Source organism: Scatophagus argus, chromosome 3 (assembly GCF_020382885.2).
Source record: "Scatophagus argus isolate fScaArg1 chromosome 3, fScaArg1.pri, whole genome shotgun sequence".
Lineage (NCBI taxonomy): Eukaryota > Metazoa > Chordata > Actinopteri > Scatophagidae > Scatophagus > Scatophagus argus.
This window is the reverse complement of record NC_058495.1, coordinates 10,148,926-10,170,927: the sequence shown is the minus strand read 5'-3', so window position 1 is coordinate 10,170,927 and position 22,002 is coordinate 10,148,926. Positions and strand designations below refer to the sequence as shown.

Genomic DNA, 22,002 nt, shown 5'->3' with positions numbered 1-22,002 from the left:
TAAAGTGTCGGGAGGGAATGACCAGCAATTTAGGATGCAGTCCTCATATTTCATAGAGAGGCTGACCCTTCTGGGTCACAGTAGCTCCCAACTCAAAGGTCTCAAGTTCAGCTTAAACAGTTTGGTGTATTGGATGAGCCAATTAGGGCAGACAGTACATTCTACCAGGTAATGATGTGCCGTGTTAAAGTCTAAAAGTGTGTTTAGGATTATCATACACATAAACATAGCAAATATCTTTAAGATACAGCAAACACAGAGCGGTTTTTGTCAGACATGCTTACAGTCTGGCTCTAGGAATAAGAGTGTTAGTGTGCTGGTTTCTTGATTAGTTAGATTGCAGAGCAAACATTCATGGTCTCCTGATGGTGGACATCTTAGCATGTTGGTATTAGTATTTAGCCCAAAGCACTGCTGGTTCAAAGTACAGCCTCACAGTCTTGTTTCTGCTGCACATGACAATATCAGTTTAATCTTCATAAATGTCATCATTCAAAAGCAAGTTAGTTGGGAAACAATGATTATTATTAGATATAGCCATACCTACCTCTTTTGAAACAGTCACAAATACTATTCTCCATATTAGCAATATTAGCGCACTCCCTAAGGGCCACCGAAAGTGCTGGCTTTGGAAAATGCATGTGGTCACTTAGTAACACCATCATTCCTCCTGCTCGGCCTGGTGGTGGCTGTGTCCTGTCTGGGTCAGGGTGGCTATATTTAAGTCTGGCCATGTTTGTGGAACACAAAGCAGAGGAATCATCGAGTGAGCAACGATCCTGCCAGACGTCTCTGTGCACAGTTTACATGACTGAGTGAGACAGGAATTAATCTCCATGTACTTCAGTGCAGGCCAGTGGCACGGTTTCCATGGATACGAGATGGCGTGAGAAGATGGGGTGATGGAGGACAAATGTGTGTGTGTGCATGCGCATGTGCTTGCGTGTGTTATGGATGTGGATTGAGGTCAGGGAGTAATGTGAAGTTAGGTGGAGCAGAGAAATGTAATGAGCTTTGACCTTAGTATGTTGTTCTGTCAGCAGAGACCCTCCGAGCAGCCAGTTGGTGGGCTCCTGAGCCTCTTCAATTGCTGGCCTGATCCATTTCACATGCACGTGCATCATTAGCACGCCACACATGTGTCTCTGTGGAGTCTGGGGAGGCTATAGATTACAGAGCATCATGACAATCAATCGATGACCTACTATATTCATACCCCTCCCCTTTTTTCCCCTCGCCAAAGCCTTACATTGCTCAGTTTCACATCTCTGTCTCACAGATGCTTCTTCCCATCACACTCCTCCTATCCAGCCAAGATTATTGGAAGAATCTGTTCTGAAAGTAAATTATGGCCCTGGCTGGTATACTGAATACTTGCACACAGTGGACAGGGAATGCTGCTGTAATGGAGAAGACATTATATAGACACCTATAGGGATACATGAGAGGAATCACGTGTGCTCTGGACTCTCAGACGTGATTTATCAAAGCTGTCAGTGGCCTCATTTCATACAGGCAGCAGAGCTGAATGGGTGTTTGTCCTGCATGTAGCCAGATGTATTGATCCTTGAATCTGTTATCATGTAACACTTCCTGTTTTACTGTTGCCTGCACTCATGGGAATGAATTGTGATGGCCCTATTAAAACCTCTTTATAGTGTGTAGAGTAAGAGCTTTGTTTTTAAAAAAGGAACATGAACATGAATTTGTGTCCCCCTAACATATAAGAATAAATGATAGCTCTGCTCACAGAGGCATAGAGCTCTTACTACACTTACTCTTATTTAAGACAACAGGTGTAGGTGGATCAAGCATTAATTAGGAGATGGAATACTACATTTTATTGTAATTTTATGATATTGTTACATGTTAATATTTTAATGCCAACATAGACAGTTACCTCCAGTAACCCACAAATACTTTGGTTTTTGCAAACCTTCCAATACAACCATCTGTCTGTTTGTCAGGGATATGAATAAGCATGTAAGAAAATAGTTCAGTGTATATACTCTTGGCATATTATTAGGCACACCAAGATAAAACTAATGCAGTCCACTACAATGGTCCTTTTCGACAGTCATTTTCAGAGAATGTAGTTTTTGGTGTGGTTGAACTGTATTGCTTCAGCCTTCCCTTATAATGGTAGGCTAAATAAAAAAACGTGAGGTTGATATTTTTAAATATTTTCACCCCTGAAAATATTTACACCAAATAGCTTGAGAAATAGTGGGAAGTTGAAGTTAAAAATTGAATAATTCATTGCAAGGGGTCTAATAGAGTCAATAAAGGTATTGTTCGTCTGCTAATACTCAGGATCAGTGTTTGGGGTTGTAATTTCATGTCTGGTTACTGAGAAATTCCAGCCAGTAAGTAACACTTTCCAGTACACTGTATAGCTTAAACAGGGTGTTGTCTGACTCTAACTTTTATTTGCAATGAGCAACAGAGGCTTTGTGCAATGATACACAACCACACCTCAAAGTTTTCCCTGTTCTCCTTTGGTATTTAGTGCGTGTTGCATAACTGAGTAGTAGTTGCACTGTGGATAGACAGATAAAGATCAGCTAAACAATAAAAAAAATTAAAATAATAATTAATCATTTGATAATCTCCAATATATGTCTTTCTTCATTTTGATTCTGGCAGAGAAAAATCAACCTTCAAGATTAAATCATTAAACCATAAAACCATAAAACTATCACCATGAGCTTTGACATTAAAAAGCATCAAGCCAAAGAACGCTGATGCGTCAGATGTGGATGTGTGCAAGTTGTGTCCTCAGGCACACTGATGGGAAAACATTCAAACTGCTCGCGTGCAAACGTAACTCCCAGACATACCACACGAGGCAGGGAGTGTTAGCTGGCAAGCGCTGCAGGAATGCTATTGTTCTTCCAACAAAAACTGTATGAGAATACATCTGCCTGATGTGAGACACTTCACTTTTCTCCCTTAGTGTTGCACTGCAGTCTCCTCTTAAATCACTTTTTTTTCATGACCACACAATACGTGCTTTTAATTTTTCTTTTTTTGAAGTTTTTTTCCTTCATTTCATTTGAACAACTCTGCTTAACTGTAGTTAATCATGCAACACTGATTTCACTAAACAATTACCTGTTTGCTGTTAGCAGTAGTAATAGTGAAAATTGGGCATCTAAACAAAAACTAAATACAGATGGCTCACTTTCTGTCAAGGGCTTTCAATTTTTTTAATGGATATTTGTTAACATCTTTCTGTGGCTCTTTAAACATTTCCATAATTGAATTTTGAATTTTTGGTTTTATTTATCGTCTATTTAAGTCCAGTATTGCATCCCAAAAAGGATAAGAAACCACTCAGTTTATTGCTGAAATTTCAGTTGGCATTGTTGGCTGAACTAACCCATCTGTGACACCTCACAGTTCTGGATTTATTAGTATGAGATTGCAGAGAATATGTCTGACCATAAACAGATGTGCATGAGTTGACACAGGCTCCAACCCTCCTGCTGTCTTTGTCCTTGTAAGGAGACTCCGGGTGTGTTTGTCTGACTGCATCACACCAAAGGTACAGATTAACCAGAACCATGGCTATGACTGAGAGGCCAGATAGAATACCTTTGCTAAGCTGTAGTGTCATCTGTGTTTGGATACTTGAAAACAGTTGAGGGTTTTCCATTTTACTTTTATGGATGGCTGAATTGTAACTGCTCCAAATAATGTGGAAGCAGCTGCTGCTTAGTTCTGTCAATGATTCCATTACCTTTGATAGATGACATAAAGAGCCTTGACATATTGTTGACACAGAGAGGCTTTCCCTCCATGAGCAAGTCAATTCAATCATGTCATCCAGTTATCACCCACAGCATTCAAGAAAAAGCTGTGGTGGTATCTTCAGGAAGTCACAACACAAGTGATGTAGATGCTGTGACACACACATTTGTGTCTGCAGAGGATGTGATGCAGTTGTGAACTCCAGTGACCTTAGCCAGAATCCTGCAGCAGATAGGCGGAGTCTTGTGGACACATTAAAGTAGCGTTGCCAGCGTTTCTAGAATAAGGCTTCAATCACAGTGTGAGGAAGCATGCCCTGCCAAGAAATACTTCTCTCTAAGTAGACAGTGTACATTCAGTGGGTCCTGAATGGAAACAAGGCTGACTTTTGTTGAGAAAGTGAATCTCTAGTGAAGCATGTTCTGATACCAAAGTGATTTCTGGCTGTGCTTGTGTTTCCCCATAGTAAAGGCTATGGGTAAGCTGCATAATGTCCCAGAACGTAGCTGTGGTCCTCATATGTCAGCTTTTAGCTTGTGCTATTTACACCAGTTTAACCTTCCCACTGGGAAGGTTGAGAGAGAGAGAGGGAGAGAGAGAGATATAGAGAGAACCCTCTCAACTTATCCTTATGTTGTTGTGTGGCCCACAGTGGCTCATCGTCACGTGGGTGTCTCTCACTGGGTGTTTAATTCATATCAGTGAATGAGCTCCTCATCCATTCAGAACCTGAAACTCTCTTTTGGGAAGCATCAGTGACTCAGCATGCTCGCACTCTCATGTCTCAGGGAACAAGAAGAATGTGTATTGGGAGTATCCTGAAATGACTGATGCAGCACAGGCTGAGCGTTCTGTGCTTTGTGCGATATGCATATTGCAAGGCAATTGAAAAGGCTTCTGATTTTGTTTTTACATGGCTAACATGGCGAAGATGAGTAATGTGATCTGAAAAGGGAAAGAGAATAGTGTTGCTATCGTTGCTTGCCAAAAAGAGGGTGTCTGGCACTTTATTTTTAGACATGCGGGTGGTGTGGCTCTGGGGATGGTTCATCAGTTTGTTTGGTTGGTCAGTTGGTTGGTTGGTCAGTCCACCACTTTGGTTCACACTGAAGCATCTTAAAAACTATTGGATTGATTGCCCTGAAATTTGGTACACACATCCACACCTCCTTCGTTATCGCTTTTTTGACACCCTGACATTTCCAACAGCCTTCACTGTACTGCTGCTACAGCATGCTAACATGCTAAACTGAGATGGTCAAAACAGTACATATCATATGTCCCTAACATTTGCATTTTAACATTGTCACTGAAACAATTGTAGCATGCTGACATTAGCTTTTGGCTTTAAGCACCACCGTGACTAAATACAGCCTCACAAACCCACAAGCATGGCAGAAGACTTTCAGTCTTGGGTCATTTTATATCGCTTGCAAATTGACCAGCTGGTGACACTGATGTAATAAATAATTCAGTATTATTTTCAATAAATATTTGAATTACTACTTATGACTTTGCACAAGGGTGGTAGAATTTGTACATGTTAAACCATATCTGTAGTTTTTTAAGCTCTATATGTGTAGCTTTCATCGCCACCAGGTTCCCCGCTCCTAAGACTTCACGAGCTTGCATGAAAGAATTCAGGCTGCAGCAGAAACACTCCACCCTTCCGGGTGTGTTAATGCTCAGATGTCTCTGTGCAGTCATTCTAAGGCTCAAAAACAATGTTTGTTGTGTTTTGAGAAGGACAAAACTCCATTCTGGGGTGGGGTGCTGTTATTCCCACAATAGCACCGTTAACCTGTCCAGTGGACCCCAGGGGTCCAGGTCCAGCGGTAAGTGACCCAGCTCTGTGCTCTGTGTTGCAGATGGGAGGAGGAGCTGTCCAAACGAGAGCAGCTGGAGTCCACGGTGGAATCCTTGCAGCAGGTTGGGAAACATAAACAATAAAATATGTTCCACTAACACATTCATGCACAGCTGTTTGACGTTTGGCCATGAGCCCTTTACCACATGCAGACAAGGAACACAAATACGACCTGAGTAAAAAGTGTGCACGCACACATTTACAAACCTGCTTCTACGGCACATGCATACACATTTATATATAGCTCAGTTCTTCGTGGTGTTTCATTCAGTGTGGAGTCAGCACGAGAAGCAGCTGTAGCCAGGAGGATGTGTGTCACATTAGTAAAACCATGTTACAAATCCATCAGAGAGAGTCTGTTGGCCTAGAAATAGATATAAACATCAAATATCCCCAGCGGTGTGCCATTATGCTTCTGTTCAGAGAAGGCAAAATGAATTTAACGTTTTAAGGCTGTACCATAACACAAACGCTGTGAGCACCTGATGTGAGCACCTCATCTAGATGGAATTCTTCCCTCTCTCTGTGTTAGCTCAAATCGATCAGTGACAGTATGCATGTTCAGCTCCAGTTGTGGGTCAGCAAAACCCCAGATAGATAGGTGGAGTGTCGTCCCCCTGGGGGCTTTTACCTTTTAGAGTACACCGGCAGATGCTGTTGTCTATGGAAGAGCCTTTTTAGTGACAGAATTAAGTAATAAGAGTCTCCTACTACTTTGAATTTTTATGACAAAGTAAGCTAACCAGCCGCTGACCATAGCTTCATATTTACTGTACATACATGAAAAAGGTAACAGAGAATAAGTATATTGCACTGAATGACAGACTATTCAGTTTTAGCCTCTTGGACCTAACTGAACAGAACGTCTGTGTCCAGCCTTCTTGTATGTTCAGTTAACACACATGCTAGGATTCAGGACATGGTTATCATACCTTACACGGCTACATCTGTAGTTTTATTACACCTTGTGTTTTGCTTCATGCTTGCATCATTTCAGTCATGTAAATTTGATAAGCAAACTAGAATGTCTGGGTACTGATCATAAAAGGCTAAACAGTAACCAATATGAAAATGTGTAACACTATAAACCTTCATTTGATAAGAAGGGCCATAGCTGAGTGGAACATGGATCTGATGCCAGTTTAGGAATAATTACTGAACTTTATTTTACAGATTGCACAAATTTAATCAATCTGAGTTCATGGTTAAGCATAGCCTAATCCACTAACCCTAACGGTATGTTTGTTTGCCTGTCATGTGTCTTCACTGTGATGTCCACCCAGAGCGCCCAGGAATCAGCTGAGGTCCAGGATGAGCTGAGTGAGAAGGTGGACAGACTGAAGGCTGAACTTGTGGTCTTCAAGAGTCTGATGAGTGATGTAAGTATTTGTTCATTGTTACACTGATGTCATCATCACTTCCCTAAGGCCAATTGAGATTTTACAGCGCTAAGTGCTAAATCCCACACTTAAGCAACCATGTCAATTGTTCCAACATTCATGTGTGAAGAATGTACAATTGTTTAAGTCTAAATAATGACACTAAACCTTCCATTCTTTCCAAGAAAAACATATAATGCCAGAAAACCTCCAAGACAAGCATTCATTGAAAAGAGCTCAAATAGCAGCAGTAGATCAAGAGCACTTCCTGTTCTGAACAGATCTGTATTGTTCCTTGGCAGGTCTGCTCTAGTGTGATATACAGTTGTAATATACTGCAGTGGGCTGAGACACAGCTTGTGCTTGCTAAGGGATAATTAAAGTAGGATGTTGTTGCTATTATCGAAACTCTTTGCTGTTTATCCTGCTCATCTTCACTTTTGGCATCTGCACATTGTAGATTTTTCTTGTTATTTTCTTTGCTTAACTTCATCCCTGGCGATGTGTGAATCCAGAGACAGGTAAGTGACATACTAGTAGTGGATCTCGTAGGAGGCATAGATCATTTAATGTCACAGTTTTTGTAGTTGCAGTTAGACATCCTGTATTTTGTGGTATGTGCTCTAGATGTGGTGACCTTCTTGTCATCACTCAAAAAAATCCTCCAAAGTGTTCAGACTTTCACTGTAGCAGGAAGAACCAATCTATATGGAACCTATTAGCATGATCCATTTGCCCTAACAAACAGAATATCATTGCAAAATTATTAAATGGACAAAATGATGATGAAAATTAATAGTTTTTGTAATATATACAGATGTAGATGTCTTAGTATTTTTAATTTAACCTAACCTAATTTGGAAATCCTTATCAAGTTCAAAGTACTATAAGAATCAGAATGAAACCAAACTTAATGAATAAAATGGTACATTTCAATCACATATCGTAAACTGTAACATAAAAATGGCATTTGAAGTGAAAATGATATGAAAGATGAACATTCAGATGCTGCATACATAGTGTCAACTGGATTGATGTGGATTTCAAACTCAACACTGAAAGTTCAAGGGACAAACAAGAGTATGGAGATGATTTTGTCACCAGAGATGTAATTAACAATAAAATATCACTTGATTGCAGTTCTTTGCCTGCCACACTGAATCAAGTTTACATATTGTATGTGTACCCAATGTGAGAGTGTGTTTGGTTTGCACATCTAAAACAACGATTCTCACCCCTGCAGCAAATGTCTGACCTGGACACCAAGATTCAGGAGAAAGCCAGGAGGGTGGACATGGACATCTGCAGACGGATCGACATCACGGCCAAACTGTGTGATGTGGCCCAGCAACGCAATTCAGAGGACATGTCAAAGATGTTCAACGTCAGTCCAGCCAGGTCGCTCCCAGAGAAGGTGGGTGTCTGTCTGCTGTCTCACTGTTTGTCAGAGGAGCTGACAGTAATCGCAGCAAAATATATGAATTCTTCAGTGAAGGAACAAATCAGCATGCTACAGATGAAACCAGAGCTGCCTATGGCTGACTGCGTGTAGCTTCTTTTTCACTGGTGGATTGTGTACTGAGTGACCCTTCTGAAGGTGCAGGAATCTGCGCCAGCATGTTTGCCAACACACACACAAACACAGAAACATACACATGCAGAATACCTACAGCAGTGACTCTTACATATGCATATGCATATGCACACACACACACAGATACACAAAAAAGTGAAATGCTGATGTGATGACTCTTCTCTGCGCACAAGGTTATCACATTGCGCCGACAGTGCTGGCCAAAGCTCAAGAATAAATCCACTGTGAATCAAGCTGGTGGCCTCTGTTATGTTTTATGTTGTTTTACAGCATGTGCCTGGAATTTCTTCTCTGTACAGTACTTTTAAAGAAGGTTCCACACAAAAAGTGTCTCGTCTGTTGGCACATTTATGAAGCAGGCATCGTGTAAAGGGTGCCGATGAGTGCAGAATAAGACGATATTGCATCAAGCAGCAGTAGTTTTCTCCAACAGTACAGATTTATTTAATAAACTATGCACAACTGAAGGGTGGCACTGTGGTGCAGTGGTTGGCACTGTCGCCTCACAGCAAGAGGATTCCACGTTCAAATCCCAATCTGGGCCCTTCTGTGTGGAGTTTGCATGTTCTGTGTGGGTTTTCTCCAGGTGCTCCAGAAACATGCACAGTCTAGGGTGGGGTACCATCTCTCGCCCATAGTCAGCTGAGATAGGCTCCAGCCCTCCCACAACCCTGCCGGATAAAGCGGTATAGAAAATGGATGGATGACCAAACAGTAAAAGTCAAGTTTTGCTACAGATTCCCCTCAGATCATCAAGCCGCACGATGCTCGACGGTCTAAGGTGAATCTGATGAATGATGTTTATATTTCTTTGTGTGTGTTTGCAGGGTGCCATGGCCTGCTGCAGGAGAAAAGAGCGTAAAGCTGTGTCAGATGAGGAGAGCTCAGAAATGGATGCTGAGCCCAGCCCTTCAGAGGAGGAGGCTGCCGGGTCGCTCAATATCACAGATGAAATGAAACGCATGCTCAACCAGCTGTAAGCAGACCTCTCTCTCTCTCTCTCTCTCACACACACACACACACACAGAGTCAAGTCCTCTCTGCTTTGAATGAACCAAAACATGCTCTGCAGTTGCATTAGTTTTTCCTGCAGCACTGTTTTGATGGAGTTGAACTGTGTGTTCCCTCATCTCCCTCTACTGTTTATATGGAGTGTTGCAACTAACCTACAGTAAGCTGATTCAGCAAAAATCAGCAGCTATAAATGCTGTGGGCTTTAACTTGCTCTGTTAAAGGAGGTTACACTGGTTGTTTCTGGAAACTTTCTAATATTTTTCACTCTTTCAACATTGTTCATCTTGCTAATCACTAACCCCCGAAAATATTCTCACAAGAAAGTTTTCAGTTCGTCTTTGTATTTCAGAAATGCTTTCCCTTCCATCTGCTTGTCTTCTTTCAAACCGCATCTTCCTCTTTGCTTGTGACCTCTGCTCAGTTTGGTGGCCATTATACTTGTCTTTCCTCCCTCTCTTTTGTTCTTTCCATTTCCTGTCCTCGTCCTACACAGACATTGTTCAGATAACTCCTTTGTTGCCAGGCGCGAAACATTTGAAATTGACGACGACTGCGACAGCCTGACGTGGGAGGAAAACGAGGAGACTCTGTTGCTGTGGGAGGACTTCACAAACTACAATGTACCGTGCACCATCACTGCAACAACCTTCACAAATGCCTGCACCTCTGATGGCAACGGTGAACCCACTGATCCAGTAAGTCCTGTCTGCATTGATGGTCCTTTGTAGAGTAAATGGTTTTAAAACTCAAGGCAAGGCAGTGTGTATATCATTGCTATGGGTGCTGTATAAGACATTTTCTCATGCATGATGAATGAGGCCTCTGTCTGTGCTCTCTAAGGACTCCCAGGATGGAAGTCTTGGCAGCCTCATTGATGAAACAGAGTCACTATTTAAGACCAGAGAGCAGGAGTACCAGGAGACCATCGGCCAGATTGAGGTAGACAATCTGTTTGTTTTTGTGTGTGCAAAGAGAACTTGCAAGCACAAAACAAGCACAATCAGCTGTGCCTAAAATCCATGTGACTTCATTGTTCAAACAAATTTTTAGTATGTTGTGCTGAAGTGAAATAAAGTATTCTCAAAGCAGACAGTATGCATATTAAATAAGATTGATTTTTTTTTTGTAGTGGGTGCTTGTAATGCTGATGGACACTAATAAAGTAATTTTATACTCACAGATGGACAAAACTAAAATAAATTGTGGGTGGTGGTGAAACAGCTTTATTTGTTGTCATTTTCCGTAACTATAAAATATCAGTATGAAAGTATACCTTTGTATGTTAACTGTTAGAGAAGTGCATTATGATATTTAGTATATAGTAAACAGTGTATAGAATTAGTTTTCAATATGGATCTGAGACAAAGATAGTCCAGAGATTTTTTTTTCTGAGGGGAGTTTTTGGGGTTTTTCCTTAAATTTAGGTTATTTCATCCTTCCCTTGAGTTGCTGCCTGTCTACAGTTCATTTAGATACCAACAGAGGTAGTAACTGTTAGCTTAGTAGCTAGTGGTTCAAAATTGAACTTATGAGGTATAAAATAGTACACCATTTTAAAGTCTCTATGGATTTTCAGGTTTTTACAATTAAACAATATTGCAAATTAAGAGGTGGGGGAGGGTGAAACTGAATCATAAGGCTAGCCTCTCTCCCCACTCTCTTACATCCTCACTCTATTTAATCCACTTCCCTCCTTTCAGATGGAATTGGCCACAGCAAAGAGTGACATGAACCGGCATCTGCACGAGTACATGGAGATGTGCAGCATGAAGAGGGGCCTGGATGTGCAGATGGAGACCTGCCGACGGATGATTAAAGGTGGCAGGAGCTCTCCCTCTTTCAGCTCTGTGGCCAGCAGCGACTCAGGGAACACAGACGAGATCCAGGACGAGATCTCGGACAAGGACGCAGAGGCTGAAGTCCCCGTTAGTTGATGGCTGCATAGTTGGGCTTTGTCCCTTCTCCTCCTAAACGCCACTCCTCCCTGCTAGAGAGGCAAATCTGGGCCTCTTTGACCTATTAAAGTTCTGATGGTCGTGCTCCCTGATGCAGGCACAGAACTGGTGCTTTTATACTATTTCTGTTGTTTAGGAAGTTGTGGAGGGTTGGGGTAGGGGGCGTTACAAACAGAAAGGGTGCGAACAGAGTCCGAGCTGTGCTCTCTTCCTGACTGCTGCCTCGATGAATCCTTGTCCAGAGCTTCACATCATTTTACGGGAGAGAATAAAAAATTCTCTCATGTTTTGAACTGGATGAGAAGTATTTTATACACATTCTTACCCTAATGATGTCCTTTTTTTCTAAAGGAATTGAAAATAGTACATATTGTGCTCCTCCACTTTCACATAAAATACATCCATCTTTATAATTTAATATTTCATTTAGATTGAAAAAAGTCTGTGCCCCTCAATTGAACACTGTTTTGTTTTTGTCATGATTTACATGGGGTGTTTGGAATCCAAATTAAACTGTTTGGAATTTGAGTGTCTCCTGTCAAGGAGACAAAACAAGGAGTGGAGATGAATGGTGTAGGAGTTCTGGTGGTTTCTGAGGGAACTCTGCAGGGTTGCCAAAGTTGACAGGGGAAAGGAGCACAGCCTTTTGATGCATCAGTGCACTACTGAAGTTCTATGCAATTTAGCTGGCCTTATTTTCGGACTGGCTTTTCACCCTTCCTTGTTTCTCTTAAAACCAATACAATTAGCCTTTTAAGCAAAGCAGGTGTTTTCTATGTAAAATTTTGAGAACTTTTTTTGTGCATTTGAGTGTGAAACAGTATTTTGTTTTTTCATGGATATCAACAGTAAAACCTGGAACAGTGCCCCCTCAACAATGGACTGATATCTTCATTCACGACTATAATTGTTAACGTTGCCATTGAAACACACAGTGCATTGTTGTGATTCGCACTATTGAGGAAACATTGTTGTCATCTTGGACAGTTTCATTTGTGCACATACAGACATATCATTTTAAATGTCAAAAATCAATGTTTTTATCAAAGAAATCACACTAAACTTATCCAAGTAAAACCATTCCCTCCAACGTCTCAAATAAAACCAAAGGACACATTTTGAAAAGCTTCTCTTTCACATAATCTTCATAGATGACCATCTTACATATTTTGTAGTTGCTGTTGTTTGGAGTAGCTATTTATTTCTCTGTGGTTTCAGTAAAAGATTATTTCCTGTTGTCCTGCAGGGGACTCTGTTCCAGATGAACGTCCTGCTTTGTCTCTTCTGAATCTGGGCTTAAAGTGTCAGACTGTACAGAGGGCTGTAGGCATGTGATCGTACACCCCAGAGGCCTTTTTGTTCATATTAGTCTTTTTGCAACAGACTGAGATATGTCTCAGTTTTGCTTTTCAGTGCTCTCACTGGGTTTGCGTAGAAACTAATCAACGCGTGGGGATAGAAATAACATGTTTTTTTTCCACCTCTTTGTATAATAATGTACGTACGGTTTGCTGGATCAAAGATTAAGTGCTACTTCAATCTGAAGTTTTACAGAAGCAGAATGTCAAAATACAGGCCTTTTGTTATTTCAGCATGTTTGTGTGGAGAAAAGGAGCTATGGGTCTTTTTTTATAACATTATTTTTGGAACTAAATAGCTGCAATGCAGACTGTGCGCTATGTTTTTAATCCAAACAGTGTCTATCCTAATCATTAACTGTATTTGTGTCAGAAAGTGTATTTTTCACAGTTTTTAATCACTCTGTGTTAACCAAAAAGTGTATTACTGAGACCATATTCTGCTTTTATTAATTTTGCAGGACTATTAAACTTGTTCCAGACATTTTGGTCACTTACTGACCCCATCACCTCACCTATAATAAAAACTATATGCTCATGTATGATTATGTAAGAGTGAGGAAGTGTGTGACTCACAGTGAACCTTCATTCCCTTTCATGTTTGAGTGGATGTAAAACCAGCCTGATAAGTAACAAAGAGCCATTCTTTTATTGGTACTGTACTTTGTATCAACGACATCAAACACTTTATTTAATGGCTGCACAGCTGTAACATGCAGAAACAATAGCGTTTGCTGTATCTGACTTTTCCTTGTTGAGACTGTAGCCCACACCACTCTGACCATCACACTAACCAGCCAACCAAAGCAAAGTGTACAGTGACATGACAAAGATGTAAATCAAGCTATGAATCCTACTAACTCTGGAAAGTCTCAGTGTTTGTATATGCCTACCACACGTTTACCTGACCAGACATTTGTCTGATTTTTCCAAAATCAGCATTCTCGCAAACTATGAGATGTTAGGTGTTTTATCTTCCTTTTCATCCCTGAAAGCAGGTCAACACCCAACACCATCCAGTCAATAAAACTGTAGCAACCCTCCTTAATGAATGTAGCTTGATTGGAGGCGTCTGTCCTCTAAAGACCTTACCAGTAAAAGCTGAGCAAAAAAATGTGGCTGTTTCTATCCAGGGATATATGGTGTGCCGTTACTTATTGGAGAACTCGGTATGTTTTGCTTTACTCGGCAGGTTCTTACCTGACCAACTTAGAGTATGTCACCTGGGTGTATGTAAATGAGGTTGTGATGGATGTGTATGTTTCATTCTAAAAAGGGTTTTTATATGATTGGTTTGTATCGGTGTAGCTCTGGGTTTACATGGTTAACTGTGGTGTCAGCGTACAGTTTTACATGCTCATCGGCATACCTGTTGAATATCATTATTGTTTTGCTTGTATTTAGCGTCATAAACATGAGGGGAAGATAAAAGGTGCAGCAATACTTGTGGCCATATTTGGGTAAAATCTACTGAACTGTTTTGGATTCTGGTCTGTTTCATTTGCATCACAGGTATCATCCTGTTGGTTTTAAGTTGTTGATCTGTCTTCTTTAATTTAAGTGCTTTTGTCTTAGGTTTATGGATTTATTTTTGCATTTAAACTATTGATACAACGTATTCATGTGGGTCTGGGAAAGGCTGTTTCAACATTATGAATGTACTCAACTGATATTTGGGGTAAAATGAAATAAAATGGTGGATTGGATAAAAATTCAGGCTAATTTGCTTCCTTTTTTGTGCAAATATGTTTTGATTCCTTGTTTTCAAGCATTAGTAAAAGAGTTCCCTCCAGTCTAAAGATTGTACAAAATCCTGTTGGTAACATTATAACTGGAACAAACAAAGAACATAACATTACTTTATAATCTATTTTCCATTATAATTAATTATTCATCTTTTAATAAAATAAGAAATATTGTTTCTTAATCGTCACCTTTTAAAGCTATAAGGGCCTAATTATATTGCAGAGCTTTTAACTCTTTCACTTTAAAATTTTTAAGACAATATTTGTTCTGACTGTTTCATCACCTTGGGTTTTGTTAAACGCCTCTCACCTTGTTGTGTTATATAAATAAAGCTTTAAATTATTATTATGATTATTATAATCTCAAATCTATGTTGTAGTCAGAAATGTATACATATATACAAATTCATATTTAGTGTGTGTTACTGTAAACAAGATTGTTTCTTATCATCATCAATATCTGGTTTAGCAGAGATTAATGACACCAAGTGGTTATTGTTGGTATTAATTCAGATTTATAAGAAGTTTTCTATGCAATATGTTAACTATACAGCAGGTATCAGCAGCTCACCCACTTAAGTCTGACTTTTTTTTAATTTCACTTAAAAACTTAAAAAGGTAATAGGTAAATATGAAAAAAAAATCAAAGAGCTTGGTTACTGTGATATTCCTAATACTTGGAGTCGCATATTGCTGCACTTAAATCTTGAATTTCCCTCGGGATCAATAAAGTATCTATCTATCTATCTTAAGGCAGCTCGAATGGCTTACAGGGAAACAATTTAGCCCACATTTTTATTAATCAGTCACTCTTCCTATCACAGATTTCCCACAAGGCCGAAGTGTCTTTTTTGCATTTGAATGCAGTTTGTTCAAGTGTGTGGTGAAACAAAATACATATAAAAGGGAGATTTATTTCATATTTTTTAAATGGTATTAAACTATTTATTATGCAATTGAAAGAAAACATATATAAAACATATTAAAAACATGAACAGATTCGGTATTTTCATGCTAAAACGCATTAAAACATTCTGTCCCCAAACAAAGATGTGGAACATGAACAGCAACAACATAATTTGCCTAAAATATGTTTCAACTGTTAAACCCTCATATGTTTCTGATTTTTATCTCTTCAGAGTTAGTCAGAAGGAGCAGCAATAAAGGACAAGGCAACAGAGAAACTGAAAATGTTAAGTCAAACTCTAATGAACATCAGCTAACCAACTCTCTGATTTTAGATGAGTATATAAACGAATATGCTCCTTCTGTCCAGATCTCCTACTCTCCTTTTTTACTACAGTGACTTGTGTTCATTTTCATCTCTCTAACTCAAGGAACACAATTCGTTTGGCCACAAGCTCCTCACCGTATTTCTCTTTCAGCTGCTGCTGGATGACAGGATCACCCGCGAGCAAAAGATCGTCGTCGTAGCACTGCCAACACGGTCCTGACATGGAGAGGGGATTCAATAGCAGCTCGCGAGCGTCAGAGAAGTCTCCACTGGTCTTCAACAGTGCTTTGGTCACGCTGACTAAGTCCTAGACAAAAAATAGTTCAGAGAGGTTAGAAATGATGTAATGCTGCCAAAGGGAATATAACTATGAATACAGAGCATGTAACTGTAGCAGACAAAAGACTGTCCTGCTTGGGGCTGCAAAAGGTTGGGATTTTTTATGCACAGAATCCATGCACATCACTGCGTAGTAACGCATGTGATGCATCCAGCGGCACACTTTTCCATCACATGTACACATAATTTGCCAGTAAGCCGGTAAAAGAGTCAGACCTGAGTTCGTACCATAAACATGTGAATGTGAGCTGGTATGACAATAAAGTTCCTTGAATCCTTGAATCCCTAAAACAACAACTCTCTGAACGCACAGTGCATTCTGCCATCACATTCTGCCCACACTACTGACAAAATTCTCATCAATTCCAAAAGAAAGTTTATATTGCATTTATTGCACCATAGTGTTCACCTGGTTTGTCTCCTGCATCAGTTCTCTGATTCGCTGCTTGTCCTCCTCCAGCTGGGACTGAGTGAGTGAAAAGGCAGAGTCTTTGTTCACTGTTGGCTGTGGGTCAGCTGGAGGTGCTGGGTTCTCACCCAGACTGGACTGAGAGTCTTCCTCCTGAGATTCACTTTCAAATATGAACAAGTGGGCCTTAGAGGTTGTGTCGACGACCTCGGTGGCCGCAGGCTCAGCGCAGCCTGCCACTGCCAGGCAGTTTCTATGGGAGTCCTGGGTCTCCTGCACGTTCTCCTGGAGGCTGGGCCCTGGCTCAGGGTTGGACTGCGTGGAAGCAGCTGTGGCTGGAGTGGGGAGTGAGGGTTCTGTCGATATGGGTTGCACAGTTACTGTTTCAGCTGGGCTTTGGAGATCCGAAACTTTGTCCTCATCAGACTGAGAGAAAGGAACAATAGCAGTTAAAGTATTTAACGAACAGATTTTTGTATGTGAAAATTACATGGTTCTTTGACACAAACCTTTGTGTTCATTTGAACACATTTCTATTGAGCAATGAAGCAAGAGACAATAGCAAATAGAGCTCTTGAGCAATCAAAAGGGATTAATGAAGGAAACAATGAAGCAGGAGGAGCTAAATTTGTAAGCTTTTATTTTCTCTTATCTTCAAATCATTTCACTGCCAGGCCACATTACATTAGTTAATTCAATGGGGTACCTGATAATTGCGTGCGGTTATAAAATGTATTAAATAAAAGCCAGCAGAAAGCATCAGCCCCTTATATTATAGTTGATGATTAATTGTGTCATATTAATTTCAATATTTCATGAGATTCTGTAGTTCTGTGTGCTGGCATTTAAGTTATTTGCTATTTGAAATGTAAAAAAAAAAAAAAAAGAACGAGCAAAGGCTTGTGCCACTAAGTTATTCTCATTTTATCCATCTAATTTGATGAATTTGCTCACATCCAGGCCTCAGACTTCTGACAATTACCAATCCACTGCTTTTCATAAAAAGCGGTAAATGGTTGCTATACTGATGACACTTACTGGAACACTTTTTGCCCTCTCTACTATACCCAATGATTTGATAACAAAGACTTTAAACAGAAATTGCAAGATGATAGATCCTCAATTTTAAATAAATAACATGGTTATTATCTAAGATAGCTCTGAATTAGTGATTCAATCCATTTCTGTAGATTTTAATCTTCAAATATGTCATGTAGGGCCAACCACTTCCTCTGGATGAAATTACAAAAAGTAATTTTTCAGAAAATCTACTCTGTTTTCTGTTTTTTACTCTGTTCATTTTCTGGGGACATACAAATACTTTTAAATGTAAAATGCTCTATTTCAAAGTCAGTGCTGTGTCTTACCTCACTTTCAAACTCTTTGGTAGCCATCTCCAGAATCCCCAGCTTCCTCTTTTCTTTCCTCTTCACTCCTTTCCGTGGTGTTGGAACAGATTCCATAGCTGCAAAACAAAAGTTTTAAGAAAAACTTGTGCAGACATTTAGATGCTGTCTGTGCGTTTTGTGGCCCAAAGTGGTGGATGTATAACAAACCTGTTAGTGTTGCTTCAGAGACGGCAGCTTGTCCACTCTCCTCCTGTTGACTGTCAGCCACTGCTGCAACACTCTTTCCTCTGGCTTTCTTAGAGGGCGGCTGGTCCACTGTTGTGTCTTGTTGAGAAGGAGACTTAATGGCTGATTTAGTTTTCTTCAAAGACTGGGGAGACGATGACAGCTGCTCAGGAAAACTTGATGCCGATCTGAGTTTTTTGCCATAACTTTCAGGCGATGACTCCTCGAGCTGAAGTTGCCTGCGTGTTGATCGTCGCTGTTGTTGATGCGGCCTTGGGGAGGACTTCTCTTTTGGCTCTTTCTGGGAGGAGGTGTCAGGCAGGGACTTGGTCAAAGAGCATGGAGAGTCCTCTGGCACGCTTTCTTTTTGAGGAGGGACAACCGTTTGTGGTCCATCTGTTTCTGGTTCTGTGCTCTCAGCTGGAATGGGGTGAGCATCTGCTGGTGAGTCCAAACAACGTACCTCAGGCTGGGGGGAATTATACGTTTCAGCTTCTACAGTCACTACTTTTGTGCTTTCATCTGGTTCTTTGTCCGTCTGTGGGGTCACATGTTGCACTTCTCCTTGGGAACAAGTGGATGTTTGGGCTTCTACAACTTCTGGTTGTCTGTTTTCAACTGCTATGGACTGGGCTTCTATCTGCGGAGACACCAAATCTGCCCTGTTCACTTCTGCTCAGTTAATGTTTTAAATCACATACAAAGTGAAAGGTGATAAGTATGTAAAGAAAATGCTTTAACTGTGGTGTTTGTTGGAAGCAGTGAGTACTAATCAGTACCTGTGTTACATCTGACTCTGCGGTGTGGGGAGATGCAGGATCTTCTGCACTCATGGGTTTTTGAGGCTCTGCCTCTTGATTTCCTTCCACCTACAAGCAGACACACGAGAGACTTCAGGCCTCTATAGAAGATGAGATTATGATTAGCCTTTTCTTTGATTTGGCACCACCCAGTGGTAGTATCAAAAACTGCACTCCTCCTGCAGCCTCTGTGACAAAAACAGCTGCCAAAAATATTTACAGCAGCTATTTCATGGTGTGCTAACCTTTGACAATCTTATTACTGTTATCTTATATTGCAGTTACATTCTTGAGTTGCAACACAGATAACATGCTTTTTAATTTCCGAGTTACAAACTAAAAGTACACGAATGACGTTACAACCTATAGCCTACTTGGACAACTTCAGATGCTGGTTTGTCCAATAAAGACTTAATAACAGGAAAAACTAACACCCTTATTTGGCCAAACTGACTGTTGTCTTCCTGTTTGAACTGCACTATTCATACTGAGTGCAGAGGCTGCCATGCAAGGTGCCAGTCTGCTCATCATGAGCAACACCGCGCTGTTTATCCAGTTGACGATATTTTTATACTCAGCCATTGACACACCAAAAAAACATCAAAACTTAGAACTAATGTCAAAACTACCAGAGTTGAATGACCCCATTGCTGATGCTGTGCCAACAAATCCTGAACACTATAAACTTTACAAATGTTGAATTTATTGCAGGACTTGTGCACTGATCAAATCAAAACTATGTGCTGTGCTTGAAACATGTGCATCTGAATTTTGTAAGAAGTGTGTGATACAGGGAAATACATGACAAGATAACATATAACAAACACTTTCCAGGCGAATTACCTTGGTCTCTCTCTCTGCTACTTTAGCATCTTCCTCTGCTCCATTTTCCTCTGCCCCCTCCACAACCTCTGACTGTTTCTTTGCCAGCCGTACTCTGTAACGATATTTCATTGACTGCCAGCTGTGACTGGTCACACGCTGCTTCTCCATGTCTTGCCAAAGGCGGTTTCCTCCAACCTCCGACATGTGCTTACTGACATAACTCAAAATGGCAGCATCATCTTCAGCTGTGTAGGCAACCCTGCCTAATTATAATGAAAGAATAACAGATAATATATATGAGTAGAGTTAAAACAACTTAATGAAGTAACATACAATCTGAATTTGATAATAAATGGTACAGCTGACACAAAACCACAGCACGTTTTTTAAATGTGAGAAACAATGATTATGCTCCTTCATAAAGTTAAGTCTTAACATTATACCTCCTAAGAGTCCAGGAGAGCTTTCTCTGTTATTGTTGAGTCTGGCAGATTGTCTCTGGACCACTTCAGGATTTAACCTGTAATCCTCTAAATTCAGCTGTTCATCCTTCTCAATACAGTCGTAAATGTACTGGGTGGACACGTACCTGAGGAGAAAACAAGACACTACTTTGAAGTTTCTTCTACTAAAATATCTAGCTGACAACATACACAGTACATATACACCGATCAGCCACGACAGTGAATAATATAATACAATAATAAAGTGAATAACATTAATCATCTGTCCACAGCGCAACATTCTGCAGGAAAACCTTGGGTTCTGGCAATCACATGGATGTTCTCTGACACACATCACCAGCATAAACACTGCAAACCCTCAGAGTTGCATGTTGTCCCCATAAGTAAGGCAGGTCCTCACAATGCGACTGTGTAAACAGATTTTTGTTCCCATAACTAAAGGAATACACATCCACACACACACATTTTGGTGACCACAAAATATCCCCAGAGGTCCAGTGTACCTTCCCATGACAGGTTAGGTGGGGCCTCCAACCTGAAGGACGTGGGAGAGTGAATAAATAGGCTACGTTCCCTCTAGCCTGTGTTATGTTGAGAGACTTAAGGATACCAGATATAAGGCTGAGATAAGACAGATAAATTGGCTGAGTAAACCCATCAAAGCCAAAAAATATTTTTGCATGGCACAGTCATATAGTATTCTTCTATCAACTGTATAGATTACAGAGTATTCCTCCTGACATGAATGCTTCCTTATGGCAGTCCAGAACCTACCAATGAGCAGTGGTTTCAGCAACAGATCCTCCTTCCACTGGGTCCAGCAGCAGGATTGCCCGCGGCTGCTGAACACTGCACAACATCCCTCCTCCGGCTGTGATGAGCGGCTGGAGTTTACGTTTAGCAGGACCCGGTCGCAAGAAAAAGGACATGGGTTCACCATCCACAGCCATAAACAGAACTGGGGAGATATTAGGTTTGGCCATATCCTCCTGTTTGATCGACATGGTCAAAATGTCTCACCTGATGGAAAAGGGATAAATGACGGTGAATCACTTCAACAAAGTAGCTTCAGAAAGCTAGTTGTTAAGTACCAGTTTATTAGCTAGTCAGATGCAGCTAAAAGTAATGCAGAATAATACAACAGCGCCGCAATAAGTCCTACATCCATGGAGGTTAAAATGTTGTCTTCACTTTTTTAATTTATTGAATTTTATATTATTTATCGTCAGGAGCGTATATTTGCACCTGCCATGAAGGCTCAGAAGCAATATGAAATATGAAATTATGACAGTTTACTGAATTGTGGCCCACTAATAATCCAATAACAGTTAAAGGTAGCAAAAGTAAAAAGTAGTTATTGTCTTCAACCACGCTTTTTTCGGCGCATATAAACTGTGAAGGCGTTACTCGTGGTTATCTAGTTAGTTAGCTAACTTACAGCAGCTAAGTCCGCTTTGAACGTTTAGTTTTAACGTAACCCGTTTAACAGCAATATTTGCTCCCTTATTAGCTGATGTATTGAATACACACCGCTTAGATTAGACATTGAGCTTAAAACGTACCGTTAAGTATGTATTGGCTTTCCCGCTGCTACTAATAAAAACCAAATAAACCTTTCTTCCGGTTTCTTCTTCTTCTTCGGCGGATCGCATCCGATTAGTATTTTATTACCGCCCCCTACTGTTTGTATCA

The 22,002-nt window shown here is 40.5% G+C and overlaps 2 protein-coding genes across 6 annotated transcripts in view; one reads left to right on the top strand and one right to left on the bottom strand.

The window, feature by feature from the left end:
• Positions 1 to 14,636, top strand: part of iffo2b (intermediate filament family orphan 2b) — a 27,452-nt gene extending 12,816 nt beyond the window's left edge. The window contains exons 2-8 of one of the 2 annotated variants that reach the window (XM_046383324.1): positions 5,622 to 5,682; positions 6,904 to 6,999; positions 8,243 to 8,413; positions 9,421 to 9,569; positions 10,101 to 10,302; positions 10,448 to 10,546; positions 11,308 to 14,636. In XM_046383324.1, the coding sequence (XP_046239280.1) occupies positions 5,622 to 5,682; positions 6,904 to 6,999; positions 8,243 to 8,413; positions 9,421 to 9,569; positions 10,101 to 10,302; positions 10,448 to 10,546; positions 11,308 to 11,541 (1,012 nt within the window). In that variant the 3' untranslated portion in view covers positions 11,542 to 14,636. The remainder of the gene's footprint in view (positions 1 to 5,621; positions 5,683 to 6,903; positions 7,000 to 8,242; positions 8,414 to 9,420; positions 9,570 to 10,100; positions 10,303 to 10,447; positions 10,547 to 11,307) is intronic. The other variant, XM_046383325.1, reaches the window with a different exon arrangement.
• Positions 8,749 to 22,002, bottom strand: LOC124056169 (telomeric repeat binding factor 2, interacting protein). 4 transcript variants are annotated; one of them, XM_046383319.1, is made up of 10 exons: positions 21,873 to 21,977; positions 21,085 to 21,299; positions 20,290 to 20,435; positions 19,865 to 20,109; positions 19,001 to 19,090; positions 18,204 to 18,861; positions 18,015 to 18,112; positions 16,648 to 17,073; positions 16,035 to 16,206; positions 8,749 to 9,264 (listed from the first exon to the last, which is right to left on the bottom strand). In XM_046383319.1, the coding sequence occupies exons 1-10, from the start codon at positions 21,960 to 21,962 to the stop codon at positions 9,119 to 9,121; spliced, it is 2,286 nt and encodes a 761-aa protein (XP_046239275.1). In that variant the 5' UTR covers positions 21,963 to 21,977; the 3' UTR covers positions 8,749 to 9,118. The 4 variants fall into 4 exon arrangements, with proteins under 4 accessions (XP_046239275.1, XP_046239277.1, XP_046239276.1 ...); XM_046383321.1 differs by lacking the exon at positions 21,873 to 21,977 and adding an exon at positions 21,749 to 21,768 and having other exon boundaries at positions 8,751 to 9,264; positions 21,085 to 21,330; XM_046383320.1 differs by having other exon boundaries at positions 8,752 to 9,264; positions 21,085 to 21,330; positions 21,873 to 22,002.